Source organism: Oryctolagus cuniculus, chromosome 4 (assembly GCF_964237555.1).
Source record: "Oryctolagus cuniculus chromosome 4, mOryCun1.1, whole genome shotgun sequence".
Lineage (NCBI taxonomy): Eukaryota > Metazoa > Chordata > Mammalia > Lagomorpha > Leporidae > Oryctolagus > Oryctolagus cuniculus.
Genome location: NC_091435.1, coordinates 124000022 through 124024836, shown reverse-complemented (window position 1 = coordinate 124024836; position 24815 = coordinate 124000022). Strand labels below are relative to the sequence as shown.

The window sequence follows — 24815 nt, the reverse complement described above, 5'->3', positions numbered from 1 at the left end:
TAAAATAATTCTTTAAAAAAACACTATATTTTGATAGATATTATTCCAGTTGGACCATTTTTATGCTCTTATATGACATAAATTCTAAGCTTCTTTTATACATTTACATTATCATACATCTGCTTGACCTCTCATTTTGTGATAATCAAATCAGAAACTGCCACTGTCCCTGACATTGCTGAACAATAATTATAGCTTCAAAGTACCAGATTTAAGGTGTATGCAGGGTGTGGCCCATCCACCCAGGATTTCAAAACCACATGGTTCTTCAGGTCCTGTTGGGGCTCATCTATTTGCCTACCTCCTCTGCAGGAGTGTGGCTTAATCAGGTCACTACATCCTGACACTCATTGTTTGCACCATGATGTAATGTCAACACAGTACAGAGAAGTTAGCAACAGGAAAAGGAAAGTGCTTTAATTCCAAGGTCATCTCCAGGGGTTCAGCAGGACATATCTCCTATATCAAATCATCTGGTCTCAAACCCTAAAAATGAGCCTGGCCAAAAGGTTGAGCCACCCTGTCTACATCATGTTTGCAATTTGCAATGCAAGACTGTGGCAGCCTGTTGTGAGTTGACTGTTCTTCCAGTTTGCTAAAACTGAAAAGGCAGGTCGTTGTTCCATTGCTTTCTTTTTGCTGCAGGGTATTTCACAAGGTGTTACCAAGCTTCTGCAGGTCTTCATTTATGTAGATATTAATTAAACACCTTAGAAGCTGACAGGGATTAGTTCAGGTCTCCTTTAGCTTTGGCTTCCTCCCATCCCCCAGGGCTCTCTGTCTTGCGACTCAAAGCAGAGCAATGCTATTAAACACAGCAGGAAAATGCCTATCAGGGGGCAGATGGAAGCTAATTGCCAAGAACTCTGAAGAACCAAGCTTCTGAGGAGCCATGCTGCCTTTGTTCCAATTAGAAAAAGGACAGCCTACCCTCAGGTGGAAGCAAACCATGTCTTGGTTGGTGACACTGGACCTGGAATTCAATGTCTATGTACCTCCTATACCAGACATCACCACAAAGATAGCAAATTGTACCACTGGACAGGACCATGGCATGAATAACTTTACAGTGATGGTTGCAAGCATTAGGTGAGATGTGGGTAACTTTGATGGGGAGAATGATGGGAAGCAGAGGATAGTGTGCTTCTGTCTTTGAGATTTGCTAAGTGGCAGTGATTGGCTAAGACTGAGATCTGCCTTCTAGCTCTTTAAAATCATTTACCACTGTCATATCTGAACTTCCTTCCCAGAGAGCCCCTCTGCGGTGACTCTTCCTACCCCTCTACCAAAAGCTTCAAACAGGAAAAAAGGGTTCTACATTTCTACAAAGATGTGTGCAATGTATATTTAATGTGAGACATTTAAACATTAATAATCTTTTTTTTTTCTCTTCACTGCTCTGTCCCCAGCACCTAGAAGGCCTGATACATATAGTCTATTGCTACATTGATAGAATAGTCCTCTAGACTTTCAGTCATTCAGCAACAGAAAATTACACCAAGAAGGTCCCTCGCCTTCAAGATGCCTCAAGAGTCATCAAAAATTAGTTCTCGCGGGTGAGCATTTTGCCTTGGGGTTAAGCCATCTGGTTAGGATGCCAATGTGAGCACCTGGTTTTGATTCTTGCTCTGATTCCAGCTTCCTGCTAATATGAACCCTGGGAGGCAGTGGTGATGGTTCAAGTAGCTGGGTTCCTGCCACCCATGTGGGGAAACCTGGATAGAAATCCAAGCTCCCAGCTTTGGCCTGCCCTGGTTCTGGCTGGCCATTGCAGACATTTGGGAGAGAGAACCACGGGATGGACACTCTCTGTCTCTCAAATAAATTCATTTCCTTCTAGGTACTTCATAGGCTAGAAGTCTCAACTCTCTTTACAAAATACCATCACCAAAAATATTATTAGATACTATACTATTATTGTGGTATCATACATTACTAATCATACATATAATTATACTACTACTAAGTATATTAATATAGCAATGATTATTGGAAACTTCCATTGCACATCATGAAATATTTGTCAAATAAAGATGAAGTGTCCCTAAGCCTCCTTCTATTTTAGTATTTGATGGACGATGGACAACAAAATTTGATGGCACCATTGTATTTAAACATTACTTTATACTTTTTAAATTTTATGTATGGGATGTCATAATTGTAGTGAAAAAGTTGAATGGATCATGTTCCTCCAAAGATCTCAAGGCACCTGTGATAAGGGTTAGCACTTCTCACACCTCTGCTGAGGTAGGTATGCTGTAGTGTCAGTTCTACCACCCAAGGATCACATGTGAGTGCCTGGCAAGAGATGCTTTTGTTCACAGCTCTAGTCAGTACAGAGTACTATCTATACATCCATTTACTCACACACTGCTTCAGTCATTTAATTAATTTGATGCAGTTTGCATCAAAATGTGAGGCACTTAGACTCAAGTTCTTACTGAACTTCCATCCCAAATACTACAATCTGTAAAAGAAAAAAAAAAAAACTCACAAAAATTAAACATTCAGAGCAGAGTTTTTTCTGCACATGCTGACTAATCTTAATTGTTTCACAGTGACACTTGCCATTGAGTCATCTACAGGGGAATACTAAGGAAATGGCTGAAATAGAAAGATTTCAATGATAAACTGCTTCCAATTCCAGTAATACATGTTATGGATATTATTTAATTGTCTATAACATATTGCTCTTTTCATGTTTGCCTAGCACAGCTAAATACTTGTATTTTCTTTGATTATTAGTTTCCTCCATGTATTATTGAGTTGGTACAAGATGTTCAAGACCGTGAAAAGAAGAATGTAATGGCTTCCTCGTGTCATGGAATGATTTTTTTTTCAGCTCATTAGTCCTTTTAAGTAATCTGACTGTACTCTGACTCTTTCTGAATTCACAATTATTCCTCTTGCTAAAGCATGCTTCCAGAGTTGACTGCATAAATTAAATTTCATGCACGCATATGCAAGTCGTGTGTACTGCCTGTTAAATGAAGCAATACAAATTAAAGGCATATTTTAATGACCTTCAGAGTTCCACGTTACGGTTGCTTTTTCAGTTACCTACAAGCCATTGATTGAAAAACGTGATTTTCAGTGTGGTCTTGAAAGCCGATTTGCTCACAGAATGCAGCCCCCCAGGTTGTGCAAGTCCCCCCCACCCCCAACCTTCTCGTCCAGTTCCTAACCCCTCGGTATGGTTCTGAAGCTCCCACGCCATCGGTTCTGAAGGGACTGCTGCATTCCCCACACCCCTGTGCCGAAGTCGGAGTCGGGGTCAGAGGGGGTCAGCCCAGGCAGCCGCTGCGTGACTGGCTGCCTTCCCCGGCCCCGATGCTGCGGTTGTTCAAATTGAGCTCATTGCCGGGCGTCACGACACGCGCGTCCCCTCGGCGCACTCGGTGTAGCGTGAGGCGCGCCCGAGCCTCCGTGCGGACGCGCCCTGCCAGCTCTTCTGACTTGTCACAATGTCCCCGTTCTCATTATTCCGAAGGCCCGGGGCACCGACAAGTCACGGAAACCTACACAGCGCCGGCCCGCTGAGCGCTCTCTTCAGCTTCAGCGGCCCCGGCACAGCTGCCAGCCCCTCCGAAGTCTGCAGCAGGCTGGGGTCATTCGCCCGGCCACGAAACTGGTCTCCAACGCGGGGGTCCGAGGCTGGCGCCGTCAGCCGCCCGCCAGGGGCCCCTCCCCGGGTCTCCGAGCCCCGGGCGGGCCGCCCCTGCCCTGCCCTGCCCTGCCCCTCCACCGGTCGGCCCGTCCGACGGAGGAAGGTTGCCGAGGCTGCTGAGGCGGAGACGGGTGCAGGGGCGAGGCTGACTCCGCGGCCTCCTCCCCCTTCTCCCTGCTTCCGCAGTCCGAGGTGTTTGCCGCATAACATCGGAAGTGGAAACTTTTAGGCATTAAGACGAGGGCATCACCCGCTCGGGCTAAAGCTGGCGGAGGGCGAGGGGGGCCGGGCGGAATCTGGGATTCCTCGCCGGATTACGCGGCTGAGCTGGCACGCGAGGCAGGCTATGGGCCCACCAGGAAGCCGCGAGTGCACACGCAAGCAGCAAAAGCAGGCGGCGGGGGCGGGGCGGGCTGCCGGCACGCAGGCGGCGGGGCAGCCGAGGGTTGCGTGACCTGCCGGTCCGCGGCCGCACGCACTTCGTGCTCCGAGCAGCCGTCACCCCGCGGGAGGCGCAGGTGCTGGAGGGCGGCGCCTGGCTTCCAGTTTTACAGCCCCGGCGGGGAGGGCAGTCACGCTATGCGCCTATTTCTGGGACAGGGAGTGAGTTCACTGGGGAGGACACGGCGTCCCCTTGTTATCAGAACGTGGGTAACGTTCGGTAATAAAAGCCGCTCAGACAGGATGTATTAAACGAATCAGGAACCAGAGCTGCTCTATCAATCAGCGATCACGCCAGGGCCGCTCTCGCCGGCAAGCTTTGACTTCAGAGGACCGGCGCACAAGGGCAGCTGTGTGACAGGCTCAGAGAATGGAAGCAGAGCCAGGACGGCCGCGCTGGCGCCCGAGTTTTGTCCACTCTGCACAGGGACTAATCAGAGTCCGGATTCTGTGCATGCTGTCATTCTTCCATAGCTCTCCAGCGTTTCATTTTAAAATCAGAGGTGCCTGGTCTCCCTGGCATTTTAACTGGAGAGACTTCTTTACAGGGTGACTCAAAAGCCCCAAGGGCATTAAAAAAAAAGGTGACACGTTATAAGAAACTAAGTTCCTTCTCACGAACATGTGAGCACGAAGTGTTTCTCTGCTCAGAGAGCTATTTACATAGTTCGAATGTTTGTAGGCTTGCGGATAAATCAAGTTTACAAAGCAAAACAAAAATGACACCACTTTTCGCGTCAGTTCAACACACAGAACAACCCCATTCAAGTTAGAGCTCAGAAAATGTCATATTATTTTCTATTAAACTTCGATTTGGTGAATCTGTATTTTCTCAATTCCTCTTATCACCACCTTTAGGCCTATTATTACTCTAGTGAAAGACACATTTGTTTTTGTTGTACAAGTAACAAGTATCATAGGAGGAGGATTTGGCAGGCTTAGTGTATAAACTCCTGGTAAGCTTCTTCAAAACTACAAATTCTCCTCTCACTTTATCACAGCAGGGAAGAGAGGGCAGGAGTCACTTTGGTAAATGTTTTCCCAGCTAACTCTGATTTCCACTTAAGTGTCTGTATTTTTGTCTTCCCAGCACACTTCCTGACTTCTAGGACAGCACTGCCCCTCCGCCCTGGATTCTGCTCTACCTCACCTCTTCTAGGTCTAATTAGAAGTGAGGTGGCATTGCATCTGGCTTGGCCTAGTCCCCATGGTTGGTCAAGAGGCACACACCCAGCTCCAGTTGAACCAGTTACAGTGCTGGCCTGGGTAAAGGATTGGTATGTATGTAGCTCAAGGTACATCAAGGAAGTCATGGCCTGGTATTTCTCTAACCAGAGGTTGGGAACAGAAACCCACCCTCCTCTTCCTGTTGGTGGCAAAATCTGCCTCCAGTGCCCAGGCCCATGCAGAGGCTGCCAGCAGTTGAAGACAGTGGTAGAAGAGAAGGGCTGAGCCCCTGTATCGGCTTTCCAGAAATCCAGAAGCCGTATCTGAGATTCTCAAAACAGCCATTGTTCCTACTTTCTTGAAGTTACATAGGAACTTCTGTTGATTCTCTGAGGTACCCTGGATTTCTAATAAAATATACATTTATAGACATAATAAAATTATATTTAGAACACTATTTATTTTTAGTATTTAAAATGCTATTTTTAGCTTGCTCTTTTCTTTGCATCACCAAAGAACTGAATCATCATTTCTAAACAGCTGCGCAATCTGGTTTGAATAAATCAACTTATCTCACATTTTGGTATTTCTCAGTTTTTAAACACTGAATATGTGTGGTAGTAAGAAATAAATTTCCCATTGCTTCCAGTATCATTCTCTTGGAGTCTCTTTGGTCAGAATTGGGACATAAGCTCCTTTCTAACATTTATTTGAAAAGCAGAGTCTTACACAAACAGGGGAGAGAGAGAGAGAGAGAGAGAGAGAGAGAAACAGAGGGAAAGAGATCTTCTATCTGTGGGCTCACTCCCTAAATGCCTGCAAAAACAGGAGCTGTGCTAGGCCAAAGCAGGAGCCTGGAACTCCATCTGGGTCTCTCATGTAGGTGGCAGGGACCCAAGTACTTGGGGTCATCATCTGTTGCCTTTCCAAGTGTAGTAGCAGGAAACTGGATTGGAAGTAGAGAAGCCAGGACTTGAACTGGCACTCTGCCGTGGGATGTGGGCGTTGTATGCAGCAGGCTAACCCTCTACACCACAACACCTGCCCCATAGACTCATTTCTGATTTAATCACTGCAAAGAGGAAGGAAGTGAAGCAGAATTGACCTTATCTGAACTCCAGGATTTGTGCTGATTCACTTGTGGTTGGGGAATACAGCAGAGGGTAGAGGTGAAGAGGTCTGGATTCCTGAACACAAAGAATAAAGGCAATCAAGTGTCATTACAGTAGTTATGAACATTTTAATAAGTTTAAAACATAATCAATGTATTGTTTTTATCCTAACAGTAATGTTTGAGACTACTATTTGCTCTATACCTTTATGAACAAGCCTACCATAATTTTAATTATTTTAAGCCTATTATTTTAATAATATTTGCATCTGATAATTTGGTATCATTACATCAATATTCTGTAACATACCTTTCTGATGATTTTCAATTCATTATTTAATGGCATTAAAGCTTCCTATTAATAGAAAAACTACTATTCTTTGTTTCTTATAAATCCAGTAACTACCTAAAATTATAGGTACAGAAACATGACTTTTATCTCCACAAATGTAGAATGAAATCAATTCTACCAATCATTTGCCAAAACAAATGTGAGATTCTTAAGATTCCTCATTAGATGACTATGGAACTAAAGAAGCTTGTTTAATCAAACAAGCAAATACTTAATTCTACAAAAATTGTTTTTAATTCTGTTAAGAAAATTATAAATTCTCATCTTTGAATTAATTACTTCCTATAGGCCAGATGCTGAACGTTTAATGAAAGGAATTTGGGTTGTTTATATTACAGATTAATCTCATAAAGAGTTATTAGTGCCATAGTTTTTAATATCAGACTCATTACAAGAGTATTATTAGTGCTATTAGAACTTTAGTCCTTTTGTGTTTTAAATATATATCAGCGTAACACATATTAAACTATACAATTTGGCACACAGTACATTTTTGGATACAGATGTTATCAGTAGCCAAAAGGCCACAAGGAAATATATTTAAAATCTTCAAAGATTTTGCTGTGGTGTGACTTAACATCTGAGAGTACACATTTTTCATTGGAAGTTTTGTTCAATAATCATATGCTCAGGGCTAAAAAGAATAAGGTAACAATTTGTTTCTGCACAGATGTCTAGAGATCTAAACTCCTGGAGAAATATGCTATTGAACCACTGTGACCTTTATTTTATTAGGTTCTGAAGTTTACACTGAACATATGACAGATTAAAAAAGGAACAATGCATAAACCCACAAATAGTATTTTGTGGTCTAAGCCACCTCTAGACCAGAGTTATTTGGGGTTCAAAATATGCAAAGCAGACTTACAAAGCAGTCTATAACTGCAAATGTTGATAACAGTTAAGGAAAAAAAAACTATATGGGGAAAGAAAATCCTCTTGGTGGGAAGAAATGTGTTGACACAAGTGAAAAAAAGCCAAATGGTTCTTAGTAGCTAAACTATTTTCAAAACCAGAAGCTGTATCAGAAAAGGTATGAAGAAAGTAAGTCTAAGAAAAAGTTACATTTATAGAATTAAATACTTTTTGGATATTTCAATGATAGTAATCCACAGTAGGCTGATGCCCTGTGAGTACTGGCTATGTGAGGCCCAGGTGCTCCTGCTTATACTCACATTCAGTCCAAGTACACTTTTGTGCTCTCATGTTGGGCCACGTCCTTGGCTATTTCCACTATTTTGCGTGAAAGTAAACAGTTAGTAGGATCTGACTGAGTTATATTTGGAAGGGTTCTCAATTAAGCAAGACGCTGTGTTTGAAGTACCTGGCAAATAGAAGGAGACCAATAAATGCTGGCTTTTTAAAAAATTCTGCTCTTGCATTGGATGGAACCCAGAAATAGTAGTGAAAGCTGTGGTTGCTCCAGCCTGGGAGGCCTGTTTGCAACCAACTTCTAAAGGGATACAGAGGTAATATATTCTGGTTCACAGGATGGAAATAAAAGTCGGGCTAAGCTCTCCTTTTATAGTTCTAGCTCACTTTAAAATTAGCAATGTTAGGTAGACCTTCTGATAGTTTTACCAGACTTGCAGACAAAATACCTATTCTTTTAACCTGCTTCTTCTTTTTTTTTTTTTTTTGTTAAAGATTTTATTTATTTATTTATTTGAGAGGTAGAGTTACAGATAGCGAGAGAAAGGTCTTCCTTCAGCTGGTTCACTCTCCAAATGGCTGCATTGGTTGGAGCTGTACCAATCTACAGCCAGGAACCAGGAGCTTTTTCTGGGTCTCCCATAAGGGTACAGGGGCCCAAGCATTTGGGCCATCTTCCAGTGCTTTCCCAGGTCACAGCAGAGAGCTGGATTAGAAGAGGAGCAGCCGGGATTAGACCTGGCATCCATATGGGATGCCCACATCACAGGCGGAGGAGTAACCTACTGTGCCACAGCGCTGGCCCCTACCTGCTTTTCTTAAGGGGGTGGGCTAAGAGGAGGGGAGATAGCATAAAGTTATCCACCCAGCTGAAGGGGGATGAATGACAATGGTCTGCTGGATGAATACCTAAGGCAAATTCATAACAGTAACAGAAGCAGACACTCTGTTCTCATAAACCAACACAAATGTCTGAAGATCAAAATAGGAAGCCTTCCTTTAGTCCTTTATAGAGATTCTACTCTATTAAATAGACAGCATTTTTCCTCCAGAGGTCATCGACGCACAGGGGAAAATAATAAAGAGTCACAAAAAAAGTTTTAAAAAATTAACTTGGTTTTTACTGGATTATTAAAAGTTACAACAAATGCAACTTAGATTATTTTAAAATTAACAGGATTATACAAAATTTTATTCAGTGTGCCCAAAGATGGGAATATTTTCATTATACGAGGCCTCAGCGTGGCCACTAATGGGGTGGGGAAAGGGAGAGGGTAGAGGGTGATAGAGCAAGAGGAAAACCTGGAAAGAGATAGAGGAAGATACTAAGACCAATATAGAACCAATATAGACAAGATGCAATGGGAGGGCAGATTTAACCTATTGTGTAACACCCTGTCACATTTCATCTGTGCTGTCTTCTTTAGGAATTAACACTTTTCACTGCAATCCTTTTAAAAAGGCTATTCTTTGCAACTTATCAACTCTCTTTTCCCTTGAAATTCTTAGTGACTCTATTGCTAAGACAACTTTCTACGATGACGAAAATGTTCTGCATCTGTGCCTATACAATAGCCACATGTGACTGCTGAGCACTTGAAATAAGGCAGTGCAATGTAACAATGGAATTTTAAAATGTATTTCACTTTAACTAAATAGTTGTAAATGACTATCTGATCGGACAGTGCTGGTCTAAGAGCCATTTACAGTGGAAATCAAAATGGTCTCAAGGCAAAGTGTCCATGAAAAAACACAGATGAAATTAAACCACAAAGTGAATCACAGCCTTTCAGCTGATATTCCCCCAATTCTAAAAGTGTTGCCTTTCCTTATCATATATACCAGGGGAAGGGAATATATGGCCTGCGGGCTGTATAAGGCCCTCCAAATCATTTGGTCTAGCCCTTGGTGCCAAGGCAACCTTGGGTAGGATTCAAAATTCAATAAATCTATAGCAGGCTAATTTTTAAGCTGATAATTTTTGTATGGCCCACAAATGATATCATAAGTATCCAAATGGTCCTTGGCAGAATAAAGATTTCCCCATGCCTGATCCACACAAAGTACTATTATTGCTAATAATACAGTCGCACATCACATAACAGCATTTCATTGACAGACTGCATAGACAACAGCAGTCCGTGAGATTATAATGGAGTTGAAAAATTCCTGTTGGGGCATGGACCACTCATGTTTGTGGTGATGCTGGTATAAACAGACCTGTGTGGCCAGTCCTGTACTACAGCACGTACAGGTGTGAACAGTACATATGCAGTTACTGATAATGCTGGTAAGCGACTATGTTCCTGTTAATGTACTTATTATACTCTATCATTATTTTACTGTGTACTCCTTCTACTTACTGCAAAAGCTTCTCGTAAACAGTAGTACGCTGTGTTAATCTGCAGCTGCCTTACACATCTCTTGCTTGCACCACTTTCTCTGGTGCCTGATTTAAACTCATGTTGTTTTGTTCATCACGGCCCTAGGAGCAATAGGCCATACTATATATACACCATATAGCCTATGTGCACAGCAGGCTATGGCGCCGACGTTTGTGTAAGTATACTCTATGATGCTCACACAATGAATTCTCCCCGTTGTTAAGCAATGCCTGACTGTACAAGCAAACTAGCCTCAGAACAGAGTGATCTTGCTTTAGGTGTGCAATTCCCGTTCCAGATAAGGCACTCAACATATTTGGATCATCTGTATTTGTCCTGTATCTAAAACCCCCATTGTTACAAAATGAGAACAATCCTGCCTTCACTGACCCTCAAGGAGACAGATGAAGATGAGTAGTTCTGAAAGTTCTCATAAGCATGCTGTACTTGCCCACTGGGTTGACTGTCCTCTGTACTGCTTAGTCATTTGTTCAATCCTTTGAGTACTGCTTCTCTTTCTCAGATGAGGAACCTTCTTTAGAGGCTGGGAACAGAAAATCAACAGTGGGTGGCACAGCAAAAACGTCAGTTTACGTGTACAGGGCACATCTAGCTCCCAGAGTAGTACTGCCCTGAACACAGGCTTTAGGAAATACATCACGTTGTCATATTCATTAACAAACAGCCCTCAGTTGGCAGTTTGAGTATTGTACCAGTACTGCTCTGCATCATTTAATCACGTCTCCACAACGAAGGGTTTCATTAACTGTCTTCATATTCAATCTCATTTTATTCAGTGGTAATGAGTCTTTCCCTGTGAGGGAGCCATGAATGTTTCCTTTGGTTCCCGCATTTTGGACCTTATACAATCCTCACAAGCGAGAGATCTGGATTCGGAATGAGTCACAAGGGCTGTTTCTGTCTGGGTTAGTCACAGATCCTCACCGTATGCTGGTATGCGGTGCTTGTGGCGCAGTACATCATCAGTTAATACTTGTTTTATGAATGAATGAATGAATGAATGAAAGTCAGTTATGTGTAAGTGAACTAAGTACTTCATTTTGATTATTTTTGAAGAAGGATGAAAATCTTACCAAAGCTTTCCAAGTACTTTGTACTTGTTGTAATGAGTGAAACCAGTGCTTCCTTTTACACCCATGACCTCATCTCTGTCACCGCTCAAGATCAGTTACTGCCCACTACTGTGTTGGCAGGGGTGAGAGGTAGGACCAGGACTCGGCGCGCGGGGCAGCGCCTCTCTCCAGCGCCCTGCAGGGTTGTGACGTCTCCCTCCACCTCCGCAGCCTTTACCAAGCCTTCTGCCCTCCCCCACCTCGCCGCCCCAGCTCCCCTTCCCTCCCTCTTACGGCACTCAGCGTAAGCAGAGTTCTTTCCTCGGAACCCCGCCACCAAGCTCTCCCACTTCCGCTAGTGCAGTGTAGGGGAGCGCTGTTCCGCGTCGGCGAGAGGCGTGGGCCATGACGTCACCGCGCCCTGACGTCAGGCCGACGTGCAGCGCCGGTCGCCCGGGAGACGGGGAAAGCCGTTTCGCACCCGGCGGAGGCGAGGTCTAGGTGAGAGACAATGGCTTCCCTTTGGCCCTGGATGACCCGGGACTCAGTTCCGGAGCGGAGGCGTCCTCGCACCTGGGGAGAAAAATGAGCCGCGGCGCCGCCTCAGGGCGTGGGGCCTGGCGCCTGCCTCCGCCGCCGCGCTTCTCCGCGGCCCCTGCGGGTCTCCTGGAGCCCGTCGGGCCCAGGCATTGACTGCCTCAGTGAAAGAGCGGTTCTGCCTCCTCGCCCCCGCCCCCCTCTCCTCCTCTCCTCCTCCTCCCCCCCTTCCCTTCCGGCCGAGCCGGTCCCGAGGGAACGGGGTTAGCGCGGGACAGATTTCAAAGCCCTTTCCCGTAGTTTTGTCTGGCCTTACAGTTGGTTTCTATTTGGAAAATCCCGCCGCTTCAGGAAAGTCTTAGGCCGTGCACTCCCGCTTCACCTGCCCTTGACCCGCCCGTTGTGGGTGACTCACTCTGTGGGAATGGTTCAGCCTGAAAGCTGAACGTGAGTTCGTGGCCCAGCGTGACACTGGTGTGCGGAAGTGAGTCGGATATGAGCGAACAAGAACGTTTCTGCATTTTTAAAATATCTTTCTCGTGATCTTGTTAGAGAGCAGGTTCACAAACACCTTCGTAGCTTCGGCCACTTACCTCCGCTCCTCTTGCCAGAGGGCAGGCTACACAAGCGTGGTGCGAAAGTCGTAAAAACACGCAAACTAATGTCAACTTAATGAGAGTATATTTAAAATTACACATTTCCTCCGTTACCAAAGGGGAAAGAGAACCCTTTCTTTCCTTGAGAAACCTAGTATTTTGTGAAAGCTTTCTCTCCTTTCATTTGTAGCAAATCTTTGAAGACCCAGGAAGCTATTTCTTTGAAATGTAATCATCAGGAACGATAGTGGCCCTATCTCCCTGTCACCTTGAGAGTTTAGGTGCTTTACTCCCCAGCTGCAACCACCTGATTCCTTAGGATGGAGGCAGTTAGCTAGGACAAAAGGCTACCCCCAACCACCAGGTAAATTTCAGATGAACGCTAAAAGAATGGATAGCAAACTGTGTTGAATTTTCTTCTATGAGGACAAATTACCACTTTTCTTAAGGACCTGTAACTGATACATGTGTTTCCTTGCTGTAGAAAAAGAGTGGGTTTTCTTTGGAATCTCAGTAGCAGATAGGCAGTGATGTACTTTCAAGTCTAAAATCTTAAGAATAAATGTGCTTTCCTTCTGCATTGTGGAGAGTTTTCTGGGCTGGCAGGAAATTTTATTTTTGATTTATCCTCAATAATCAGAATGTGCTAATTCCTCCCCTTGGTATAGTAAATGTCGTAAGTTGGTATAGATTCTCTGTAAAGATACTGAATAAAACAGTTCCACTAATACCTTAGTTTATACTATTGCTCGGATTGTGTGTTCTCAAATACTTTTCTAGATGAAACTTTTAAAGGGGGATGTGGAGGATGGTATTAGGCCCAGCAGTTAGGACCACACCTGGGATGTCCACAGTCCATCCTTGAGTGCCTGGGTTTGAGGACTGGTTCCACTCCAAGATTCTAGCTTCCTCTCTCCTGCTAATATAGACCCTACACAGCTGATGAATTAACACAGTTGGGTCCCTGCCACCCAAATGGGACACCTGGATTGAGCACCTAGCTCCTGGCTTTGGCTTGGCCCAGCCTCAGCTGTTGTGGGCATTTGGGGGAGTGAAATCCCAGATAGGAAATCTCTTGTCTTTTAAATAAAAGTAAATAGATGAGCTTTTCGATTTGGTTGGTAATGTTAAGAAAAGAACTCCCAATAGAATTGAAGTTGGTACCATTTTATTTTACTGATGGGAAATCCACCTTAAAACGCCAGAAATGAGCCTTCTGAGTTCTTGCCACATGACTGTGACAACCTGCCAAACATCAGATTATGTTCTTGGCTGTCTGGACACATGTCAGGATGACTACTGAAAACACACACCCCACATTGTGTTATGGGATGAGACAGCCTATTAGTTATTGCAAGGTGTCCGGCGCATAACAAATCTTCCCAGGCAGACGAATCAATTAATTCACAGGCTTTTATTGGGGTTCCGCTCCCGGGCGAGGTTCCCTGGTCCCAACAGAGCAACAGAGCGGGGGCCGGCGAAGTCATGCATCAGAGATTGGGAGAGCTCCTTTTATAGATTCAGGGCATGGGGGTTAAAGGTTGAGGCGGGTCTGATCCTCACTGGTTGACCTTTAGGCACCTGCAGGGACCTTGACCAGGACTTTTCTTCCCCGCAAGTACAGATAGGGACTTCTCAATTCCCGGAGGTGTAGGCCTTCCTCCTTGCAGATTCCAAAGCTACCAGTTGTGTTGAACAGCACCTCATTGAATGAGGAATCTTTGTACTAACACAGGGAATGAGGCATTCTCCCTTCCTCCAGTGGTTGTGCAATTGCAAAAATAGAGTGCCACTACAGACAGGACTGTTTGTCAACTACAATTTCCCTGTCCCCTTGCTGTGGCTGGAGTTGCTTTCAATGATAGAGTTGTATGCCTCTTTACTCTTCATTTGTCAAAATCTGTCCTGATCAAGCATAGACCAGGAGGCTTTCACTAACTCCCCACCCACATACAAAATAGAAGACATTTTCCTTTTCTGAACTCCTAGATGGTTCTTGCCTACAATAACTCATGGCCCTCAGGCCTTCTTCCTTGCTAAGAAGTTAGGCCTGTGTCATCTGACCCTGCTGCCCCTCCCCTCCCCCAGCTCCTTAGATACACATACTCATGCTGTACTCAGGAAACTGGATTGTCTATTCTTTCTCCATTTTTGGGGAGGGTTAAAACAAAAAACTGAAAGTGCTCCCCCATTTTCCATGGTTTTATGAAAACTTACATAATACTAGAGTTTTCTAATTGAGTTGCTTTTACTAAGAAATGAAGATCTATTAGAATACATAAAATTATATAAATGTTCATCTTATATAAAATTGGTCCTTGCCTTCTGATGCATTGATGACTCTCCAATGCCTGCATATCATACTTAATCTGGTAACCCTTCTTATTTCCTGTATATCGTTTAAACAAGCATTCATGCCATAACTGCTTTGCTTATCTGCTGAACTAAAATACTATATTTAGATATTTTTCCTAGTAGCTTTTCAGGAAGAAGTTTTTCTTTTTTTAAAGGGACTGTAATAGATGAGTCTATTTGAATTTTTAGTTATTCTGTATATGTAAAACAAATAATTAGTCGCACCAAAAATTACTATTATTCTGTACAATTCTAACAAAAGAGAAAATACCTTATTTAACTCAGCAATCTCTATAACTCTTTCTTGTTCTATTGGCCTAATAACTGAGAAGACCTCTGCTGTACCTTCTAACAGCCAAACATCTGTTGAAACAGTTACAAGCATTCATCCCCAAATACTCCTAAGAACTAATAAATGATTTTATTTGAGTTTTCTTCATGGTATCTCATTTCTGATGGCAATCATCAATGTTTTCAGGTTCTTTTGCCTCAGAGCTTCCCCAGAATATTTTTGGAAATTATGGATCGTCATATTCCCATGCATGCCTTACCTGAAGAAATCCAAAAGGTATGATACTAGATTGTGTTATTATAGCATAACATCAGGAACATTTCAACAGATAACCCAGACATCCAGAGGAGTGAATTCAGAACTTTTATACTTATTTTGGTCACAGGATTTGCAATAAATTAGTAGGGTAGGAGGGAGAATAATCACAATGGGCAGACTTACAGAATTCCATTTAGTGCAAGGAGTATTTGTTCCTATGAAACAAGACAGATGGGTCAATTACAGTATAGCATTTGACAAGGTCATTTGGATCCCTACTGAAAAGAAAGCTTCAGAAATGTCCATAATATGATGCTAGATTTTTTTTAAGATTTATTTTATTTATTTTAAAGAGTTACAGAGAGAGGTAGATACAGAGAGAGAGGTCTTCCATCCACTGGTTCACTCCCCAGATGGCCGCAATGGCCATAGCTGCACCGATCCAGAGCCAGGAGCTTCTTCCGGGTCTCCAACGTGGGTGCAGGGCCCCAAGGACTTGAGCATCTCCCACTGCTTTCCCAGGCCATAGCAGAGAGCTGGATTGGAAGAGGAGCAGCTGGGACTAGAACCGGTGTCCATATGGGATGCCAGCGTTTTAGGCCAGGGCTTTAACCCACTGTACCACAGTACTGGCCCCTGATGCTAGATTTTTAAGTTTTTCTCTTAACACAATTTTACCTACATCATTTCTATGCAGTTACTGTATGACAGGCACTACTTTAAGCCCTTTTGTAAGGCTGCCACAAAACACCTTTCAGATATATGTATGGAATTTGTATGTATATTAATTTGTTAAATATTGTTAATAAACAATTTTTCATGGTTTCTATGCTATCGCTTCCCTATTAGTTCATACCTGTCCTCAGACAGATGTGTGCTTAAGAAGTACCCTCTTTTCTTTCATATTTTTTATTTTTTTATTTTATTTTTTTATTTATTTATTTTTTTTATTTTTTTTTGACAGGCAGAGTGGACAGTGAGAGAGAGAGAGACAGAGAGAGAAAGGTCTTCCTTTTGCCGCTGGTTCACCCTCCAATGGCCGCCGCTGCAGCCGGCGCACCGCGCTGATCCTGGCAGGAGCCAGGAGCCAGGTGCTTTTCCTGGTCTCCCATGGGGTGCAGGGCCCAAGCACCTGGGCCATCCTCCACTGCACTCCCTGGCCATAGCAGAGAGCTGGCCTGGAAGAGGGGCAACCGGGACAGAATCCGGCGCCCCAACCGGGACTAGAACCCGGTGTGCCGGCGCCGCAAGGTGGAGGATTAGCCTATTGAGCCACGGCGCCGGCTCCATATTTTTTATTTTTTTAATATCAGATTTATTTGTTTATTTGAAAGGCAGAGTTACAGAGAGAAGGAGAGACACAGAGTTAGAGCAAGAAGAAAGAGAGAGAAAGCTTCCATCTGCTGATGCACTCCCCAAATGACTGTAACATTTGGGTCTGGGCCAGGCCAAATGCAGGAGCCAGGAGCTTCATCCAGGTCTCCCATGTGGCTGCAAGGGCCCAAGTACTTGGGCCATTTTCTGCTGCTTCCCCAGGTAAATTAGCAGGAAGTTAGAATGGAAGTGGAGCAGCTGGGACTTGAATCGTCGCTCATATGGGATGTTGTTGTGGCAGGCAGCAGCTTAACCCACTATGCCACAACACTGGTGCCTCTCCCTTCTCTTCTGCATCTTGTACACTCCCCTACTTCTTGCTATAAAAGCCCTAGCAAATTACTTACGGAGGCGGTTCTTTTCAGGAAATGTATCTTTCCACTTCCATTTTCACAAGTAAATAAAAGCTTCCTTATAAGTAACTCATGCTTGAAGTTGACTACTTGGTGACACCCCTATCAGTGGACTCATTCTTTCCTCTGACATAAAAATTATACTATTGGGGCCAGTGCTGTGGTATAGGGGGTAAAGCTGCCTCCTGAAGTGCCAGCATCCCATATGGGCGCTGGTTCAAGTCCCGCCTGTGCCACTTCTTCTTCTTCTTCTTTTTTTTTTTTTTTTTTTAAGATTTATTTATTTACTTGAAAATCAGAGTTACACAGAGAGAAAGAGAGGTAGAGAGGGAGAGAGAGAGAGAGAGAGAGAGAGATCAGAAATGGAGCAGCCAGGACTCAAACCGGTGCCCGTATGGGATGCTGGCACTACAGGCGGCAGCTTTACCCGTTAAGCCATAGCGCCAGCCCCTGCTCCACTTCCGATCCAGCTCTCTGCTATGGCCTGGGAAAGATGGCCTAAGTCCTTGGGCCCCTGCACCCACGTGGGAAGACCCAGAGGATGCTCCTGGCTCCTGGCTTTGGATCAGGGCAGCTCTGGCTGTTGTGATCAATTGGGGAGTGAACCAGTGGATAGAAGATGCCTCTCTCTCTCTCTCTGCCTCTCCTTCTCTCTCTGTATAACTCTTGACTTTCAAATAAATAAATAAATATTTTAAAAAATTATAGTAACAAAGCATGGATTGCCAAACTAAATATGGGAGAAATTTTAGCTACACATTTCTTCATCCCTGGGGTTGTCATTACACATTGTCTGTTTGTCGTAATTAGTAGAATCATGGACATACTTAAGAGTGCCAAACCTAGGTCCGGGGGGTATCTACACTTTTCCTCTTTTGTTACCATCCATCCCTCCGAGACAGGAATCCTTTCTTTCAAAGCTTTCTGTGAGTCTGCTGGAGAGTACTTAGGCTGAGGCTTACAATGGGTCGGGGAAGATGTGAGCAGTGATTGGAGAATCTCCTCTGTCAAGGCTGTTCACTTTGCTGCAGCCTTGGCTAAGTTGTTCCTTTTATTACTTCAGAATTTCCTGTTTGCTGTCCTTTACAGTGTAAAACAGCTATTTCCTTCTTTTTTAAAAATTATTTATTTGAGAGTAGAGTTGCAGACAGAGAGAGGGAGAGACAGAGAGAAAGGTCTTTCGTCCACTGGTTCACTACCCAGATGGCTGCAATGGCCAGAACTGAGCTGATCCGAAGCCAGGAACCAGCAACCTTTTCTAGTTTCCCACCCTGGAGTGCAGGGGCCCAAGCACCTGGGCTATCCTCTACTATTCTGGCAGCCCATGGCAGAGAGCTGGATCACAAGTGGAGCAGCCGGCACTGCAGGCGGCGGCTTTACCTGCCATGCCAGAGCGCTGGCCCCAACAGCTATTTCTTTAGTGTTTTCTACAGCTGGTAGCAGTCTGAAATTTTCTAAATCATATTTAATTGCTTCGTTGTTAGCATTTAAGAGTCTTTTTTCTTTCCAGATGGTCCCATCAGCGTGGACCACTGAGAAAGCATGCCTGAAGCCAGTGTAAGTTCTAGTGCCCTAGTCAGGGCTATTATCTCTGCCTTTCTGTACAGACATCCCTGGAGGGAAACTCTTAGCTTCAGCAGTTCCATGTAAAGACACAGCTGCATATACTGTACTCCACTGACCATTTACCAGAAAACTGCTGCCATCTATGCATCATGTTTCTCTTGCAATCTGTCCCGCTTGAGTACACTAGGTCTGTCACTTCAGAGCAGTCGTGTGCTAGGGGTCCTGAGACACTGGCGGCAGTGTGGAGGATTCAGAGTCTGATAGGATTTTAGGGTGCTTTGGAGTATCTGCAGCATTCAGCCACCAATCAACTAATGTTGCTCATTTGTTTCTAAAATGTTTGTCACCTGTAGTGGCATCTAGATAGGGGCAGTCCCCTAGTTAGCTTTTCTGCCTCTCTAATTAGCAAAAAGGTGGCTACAACTGCCCATAGGCAGAGTGGCCATCCTCAGAACACTGTATTTAACGTTTTTGGAAAACAAAATTTACTTGTATTAATGGTCCAACATTTGGGTCACGATCCCCACTTGTTTTGCAGGTATATAGACACACAGGTTGCAGAGCTTTTTTAGTTCAGGCAGTCCCAAAGTGGGTGGGGACTTCTGACAAGAGTTCTTTTAGCTTTATAAAGGCCTGATGGCATTGTTTATCCCACTCACAGAGGTCATTTTTCCTTTCCTTTTAACATAAAGTGGTTTTGCTATTAGACCACAGCTAGATATCCAAATGCAGCAGAAGCTGGCTAGTCTCAGGAGTCCCTGTAATTGTTTTCTGGTCTTGGACTGAGCCAAGTTACAGATTGCCCAATTGCAGCCTTGGGAAGGCTTTGCTGTCCTTTGGATGTTTTAAACCCTAAATACTTTAAAATTTCCTTGAAAATATGTGCTTTTTCTTTCTTAAACATTTTTAAAATCTTTACCAGTTTAGAAAATACTTTTTATTTATTTGACATGCCTAGAGAAACAGAGATAGATCTTCCATTCACTGGTTCATGGCCCTAAATGCCTGCAACAGCAAGGGTTGGGCCAGGCTGAAAGCCAGGAGTCAGGAACTCAAGCCACATCTCCCACACAGGTGACAGGGAACCAAGTACTTGGGCCATTACCTGTTGCCTCCCAGGGTGAGCATTAGCAAGAAGCTGTAATAGCAAACAGAATAGCCAGTAATTGAACGAGGCACACAGATATGGGATGCAGGTGTCCCAAGCAGTGTTTTAACCACCATGCCAAATGCATACCCATGTGCTTTTTCATTTGGTATTTTATATCGCTTCTCTGCCAGATAACTCAGGATTTGCATGATGCTTTCAGCAGAAGCAGTTTTGAGGGGCTAGCCATAAGAATGGCATCCTTTCTCCTTTTCTTACTGTATTCCCCTCAGGTCTTTACTCAAAACTTCCTCAAAAAATTGTAGAAGAAATTTTAAACCTGTGGCAGAACAGTGCAACAATATTGCAACTTCTGATGAACTTTTGAGTCTTGATGCTCAAAGACAGATAGCTTTTGAGATTTCAGTTCTAGGAGAATGCAAGAGAATACATTTTGTTTTAAAGATTTATTTATTTATTTGAAAGTCAGAGTTACACAGAGAGAGGAGAGGTAGAGAGAGAGAGAGGTCTTCCGTCTGCTGGTTCACTCCCCAGTTGGCTGCAATGGCCAGAGCTGAGCCGATTCTAAGCCAGGAGCCAGGAGCTTCTTCTGGGTCTCCCACATGGTTGAATGGGCATAAGGACTTGGGCCATTTTCTACAGCTTTCCCAGGCCATGGCAGAGAGCGGGATCAGAAGTGGAGCAGCTGGGTCTCAAACCAGTGCCCATATGAGATGCTGGCACTGTAGGTGGTAGCTTTACCCACTGTGCCACAGCACTGGCCCTAAGAATGCATCTTTTAAGTCTAGAACAGTATAATACCTGTTATCCCCTGGCAAATTAGACAAGATATAGGGACTGGGTACTATGGGATGGTTGTTCTGAACTGCTTCATTCATGGCCCTCAAGTCCTGTACGGACACCTATATTTATCAGACCCTGCGTTCATGGCAGGTAGTAGAGGGTGTTAGAAGAGTATCTTTAGGGCCTGATCAGTAGTTGACTGAGGAGTCTGTTTAAGCCTGGTAAAATCCTGGCTATTCCTTTGGGTCTTGAAAGATATTGTTTAACTCTGGGCCAGTGATCAGTCTACCTTAGTATTACCTATATAGGTTGGGCATCATCATACCTGACCCTGAGCCCCTACTTCTGGATGAATTTGAACTAAAAAACTTGAAGAAATAATTTATCATTTCAGCATCTTTAGGTGCTTCATGGAGAATAGCCAAGAATTCTGCCCTTTTGGACTTCTACTTTATTTTTTTAAAGTTAGTTAATTACTTAGAGAGGAGACACACACACACACACCACAGAGGGAGTGAGAGAGGGAGTGAGAGGGAATGAATGCTAGTCTCCCATCTGCTGCTTCACTCTCCAAATGCTTGTGGTGGCCCTGTACTAGGAACCGAAGCCAGAAGCCAGATCCCAACCCACATCTCCCATATGGGTACCAGGACTAACCACTTGAACCACCTGCTGCATCCCAGGGTGTGCATCAGCAAGCAGCTGGCATTGGGAGCTGAGCTGGGACTTAAACCCAGACACTCCAGTATGGGATGCAGGCTGCCAAGTGGCAGCTTAATTGCTAGGCCAAATGTCCATGCCTGTATTCAGTTTTGATTAAAATACATGGTAGCACCCAATCTAGTTAGCAGACCTCTTCCCAAGGCTGCAATGAGGTGCTCAAGGACATGTAGAAAAGACTGAATCAGAACATTAGAACCTACTTTCCAAGTCAGGCTCAAGCCTCTTATCTCCTTTTGTTGATACTCCTTTAATATTACACACCCTCTTAGAGAACCCTGTGTAGTAAGCAACGCAAGTATGTGGCTCCTTTGTTAAGCAAAAACTGGACTTTCTCCCCTTCTCTATTTAGGGTAACCTGGAGCTTTTCAGGGAGATTCAGGTTTTATCATGAAGAGCCATTCAGGGGGCATCTGACCACCATCAATCTCTCCTATCAAAGGAAGCTGAAGGGAATTAGGTTTGCCTTAAGCTTAAACTGTTCAGAAAGTCCCTTTTCCAGCATCATTCCTGCTTGCAGTGTGCACATTGGTTAGGAACTAGCTTAGCTGTGACTCATTGTTGGTCCTTTGTTGGGGGCTAGGATTACTTACCTGTGGTGGCTTCCCTCATCCTCCTGGGTTACCTGGAGGAGACTGGAGAGCAATGTCCAATTATGTTGCCTGCCTTTTCATCTTTTTGTCATCCTTCTTATCTTCTCACTTGCTGAAAACCTTAAAAGAAATTTTTTCCAGTTGAGAGGGATTGGTTTCAAGACCAATAGCCAATTTTTAAGGCCTTTTCTAGATGTCAAGGACTTTGAAATATAAAGTAGGTGTTTTGTATTACCTGACTTCCCTGGATTTCTATTGGAGGAGGGGGGAAGGGCTGCTTAATTCTGGCATGCCTTTTGGCAACATATTCCTATACTGCTGTAGTTGCTGTAGATATGCTGGTATATTGGGTGTCCTAACTTGGGACCATCACTGGGCTCCATCCCTTGCTTGGCCACCACATCAAGTGACCAGACTGATCGGCATGCCGCTCGTCAGCTTCCTCCCCAGCCTTTGCCTGCACAGCTGCCTTTTCCTTTACTGTCAGAAGGTGGTTATTAAGGTTTGAATATCTGCCAGATGGGATTGCAGATTTTAAAAATGCACTATGTTAGTAGCAGAAATTCCTCAGGATTGGCTTTTAGGCCTTTAACCTTTACCTTCCAGTCATACAGGTCGCCTTTAACCTTTACCTTCCAGTCATACAGGTCACAAGTGCCACGTGGTACATACACATTTTATTAACTCTCTTTCCTCATCTAGAATCTGGCAGAGGGGGAATAAATGTATCTCCTGAAGGCTTATAGCGAGTTCTGTGCTAGGTAACTCTGGCAGTGCTCCTGGGTAAAGGTGGATAGATTGGCTTTGGAGATGATGTCAGATGAGCCTCTTCAGTGGATGGGAGGCTGGCTGTTGAGTCAGGGGGGTTGGGTAGAGGCTTTTGTACATTGTCAGTGCTAGGAGCAGCATGCACGTTGCTCAGGGCTAGTTGCTGGAGATGGCTCAGGGATCAGGGAAGTTGCCAAAAGTGGCCCTTCTTTATTTCTTTTTACCCTTACAATCTAAAGAGATTCTTTCCCCAGGGAACTCTAGTGTGGGTAGAGATTTCCCTTCAGGTTTAGAATGGGGAGCACTGAGTTTTAATTTACACAGTTTGTACTTTTTCTAAAATCCTTTATTCTGATATAGGGCTATGAAACACTGCACATATGGAATCTCTTCCCATCTTTCTTCCTGTTTACAACTTGCGTCCAGTTGTATGATGGCATTGTAAGAGAGCCACCCAGCCACTTTTCCAGATCTCTCAATGAATATTGTGGCCAGGCTGTGTTACAAAAAGAACATCATCTATTTTGTTGTCATTGGTGCATACCCAAAGAGTTCCCAGTGAAGGGGAATACTCTCCCGAGGGGTTGTCTCCAGATACAGATTGAGTATTACTTATATTCCTTAATAATTACTTCTAACTCCCTAGGGGAGCTTGTGGAAGTGGTTGTGGATGCCACAACCCTGTACTCTCTGGCCCACTGATAGCACCACTCTCTCCCATTGCAGTTCCTACTCCAATAAAGCTAGTCTTGATTGTAAGGTAAAACTCTGATTATGTAAAACACGAAAGTCTCTATATCATTTTCTACCTGTTCTCTGTAGAGATCTCTAAACCTTGGTAAAATGGTACCACACCTGTGAAAAGGGGAAATACGGGGTCTAGTCACCCAGATAAGTCACTCACAGATAAATCCAGCCCAGGGATTTCCTGAGCCATCCTTTTGTTATCCTCAGTCTTCTGGAGCAAAACCTAACATTTGTATTTTGACATTTTATGAAAGGCTGTCCCTCTCTGGTGCTGGATTTTTTTCCTGATAGCATACTTCTGGTATTGGCTTTCACTGTTAGCAACTCTTAGATCCATATTATAGCAGAAATCTCAGGTTCCTCACTTCTCAGTTCTGCAAGGTGCTGAAGAAAAGGACCAGGTGGGTACTTCACTTTTTGGATCTTCAGGCAAACAACTAGAATTACAAGGTACCAAGTGAAATTTCCCACTCTAACAGGAAGGAGCAAGCATCCCAACAGCAGGCAAGCTCTGAATGAGCTTGCCACAGCCAACTGCTTTGCTCTTGGTTTTCAGACACTCCAGTGGCAGGAGAGAGAGGGGGAGAGAGTCCCATCTGGGTCACCAGTTCTGTCAGTTGCGTAAGGGGTTCGTTACTTGGGTGTTGCCAAATAATCAGCTTCAAGCAGGAGTTTCTCTGAGAAGAGTTTGTATTTACTTATGACAAGTAAAGGAGGCAGTGGGAAGATACAGTTCCAAAAGGACACTGCCTTCTTGAGAAGCTGTTTGCCCAGGATTCTATAACAAAGATTAGAGGACTGTCCAGGGTGCAGAAAAGAGAGTGCCTCTTGCTCATACAATGTAGGCAGTATACTTCTTCTTGCATTGCATTTTCTTTTCTTTTTATTTATTTTATTTATTTGACAGGTAGAGTTACAGACAATGAGAGAGAGAGAGACAGAGAGACAGAGAGAAAGGTCTTCCTTCCTTTGGTTCACTCCCCAAATGGCCGCAAAGGCTGGAGGTATGCTGATCTGATGCCAGGAGCCAGGTGCCTTCTCCTGGTCTCCCATGTGGGTACAGGGGCCCAAGCACTTGGGCCATCCTCCACTGCCTTCCCAGGCCACAGCAGAGAGCTGGACTGGAAGAGGAGCAACCGGGACTAGAACCCGGCGCCTGTATGGGATGTTGGCGCCTCAGGCAGAGGATTAACCTAATGCGCCACAGCCCCTCTTTTCTTTTTAAAAAATGTATTTATTTATTTGAAAGGCAGAGTTACAGATAGGCAGAGGCAGAGAGGGAGAGAGAAAGGTCTTCCATAAGCTGGTTCATTCCCCAAATGGCTGCAATGGCTGGAGCTGGGCCTATCTGAAGCTAGGATCCAGGAGCTTCTTCCTGGTCTTCCATGAGGTTGCAGGGGCCCAAGGACTTGGGCCAT

General features: G+C 44.2%; 1 protein-coding gene and 1 long non-coding RNA gene across 15 annotated transcripts in view; one reads left to right on the top strand and one right to left on the bottom strand.

The window, feature by feature from the left end:
- Positions 1–6324: 6324 nt before the first annotated feature.
- LOC103350428 (uncharacterized) lies at positions 6325–12413 on the bottom strand. Of its 4 annotated transcripts, XR_011388098.1 has the most exons (4): positions 12201–12336; positions 10254–11920; positions 7914–8062; positions 6325–6462 (listed from the first exon to the last, which is right to left on the bottom strand). It is a non-coding gene; the product is annotated as an uncharacterized lncRNA (long non-coding RNA). The 4 variants fall into 4 exon arrangements; XR_001794659.3 differs by lacking the exon at positions 7914–8062 and having other exon boundaries at positions 12201–12327; XR_011388097.1 differs by lacking the exons at positions 6325–6462; positions 7914–8062 and having other exon boundaries at positions 8989–10818; positions 11369–11920; positions 12201–12370.
- The window catches only part of LEKR1 (leucine, glutamate and lysine rich 1), a 221482-nt gene continuing 208382 nt past the window's right edge, over positions 11716–24815 (top strand). For 6 of the 11 annotated variants that reach the window (XM_070072606.1, XM_051818732.2, XM_017346867.3 and 3 more), the window contains exons 1-2: positions 11716–11848; positions 15314–15403. In XM_070072606.1, coding sequence (XP_069928707.1) covers positions 15378–15403 — 26 coding nt within the window. In that variant the 5' untranslated portion in view covers positions 11716–11848; positions 15314–15377. Of the gene's footprint in view, positions 11849–12463; positions 12845–15313; positions 15404–18622; positions 18670–24815 lie in introns of those variants that run through there. The other 5 variants (XM_051818729.2, XM_070072607.1, XM_051818728.2 and 2 more) reach the window with 5 other exon arrangements.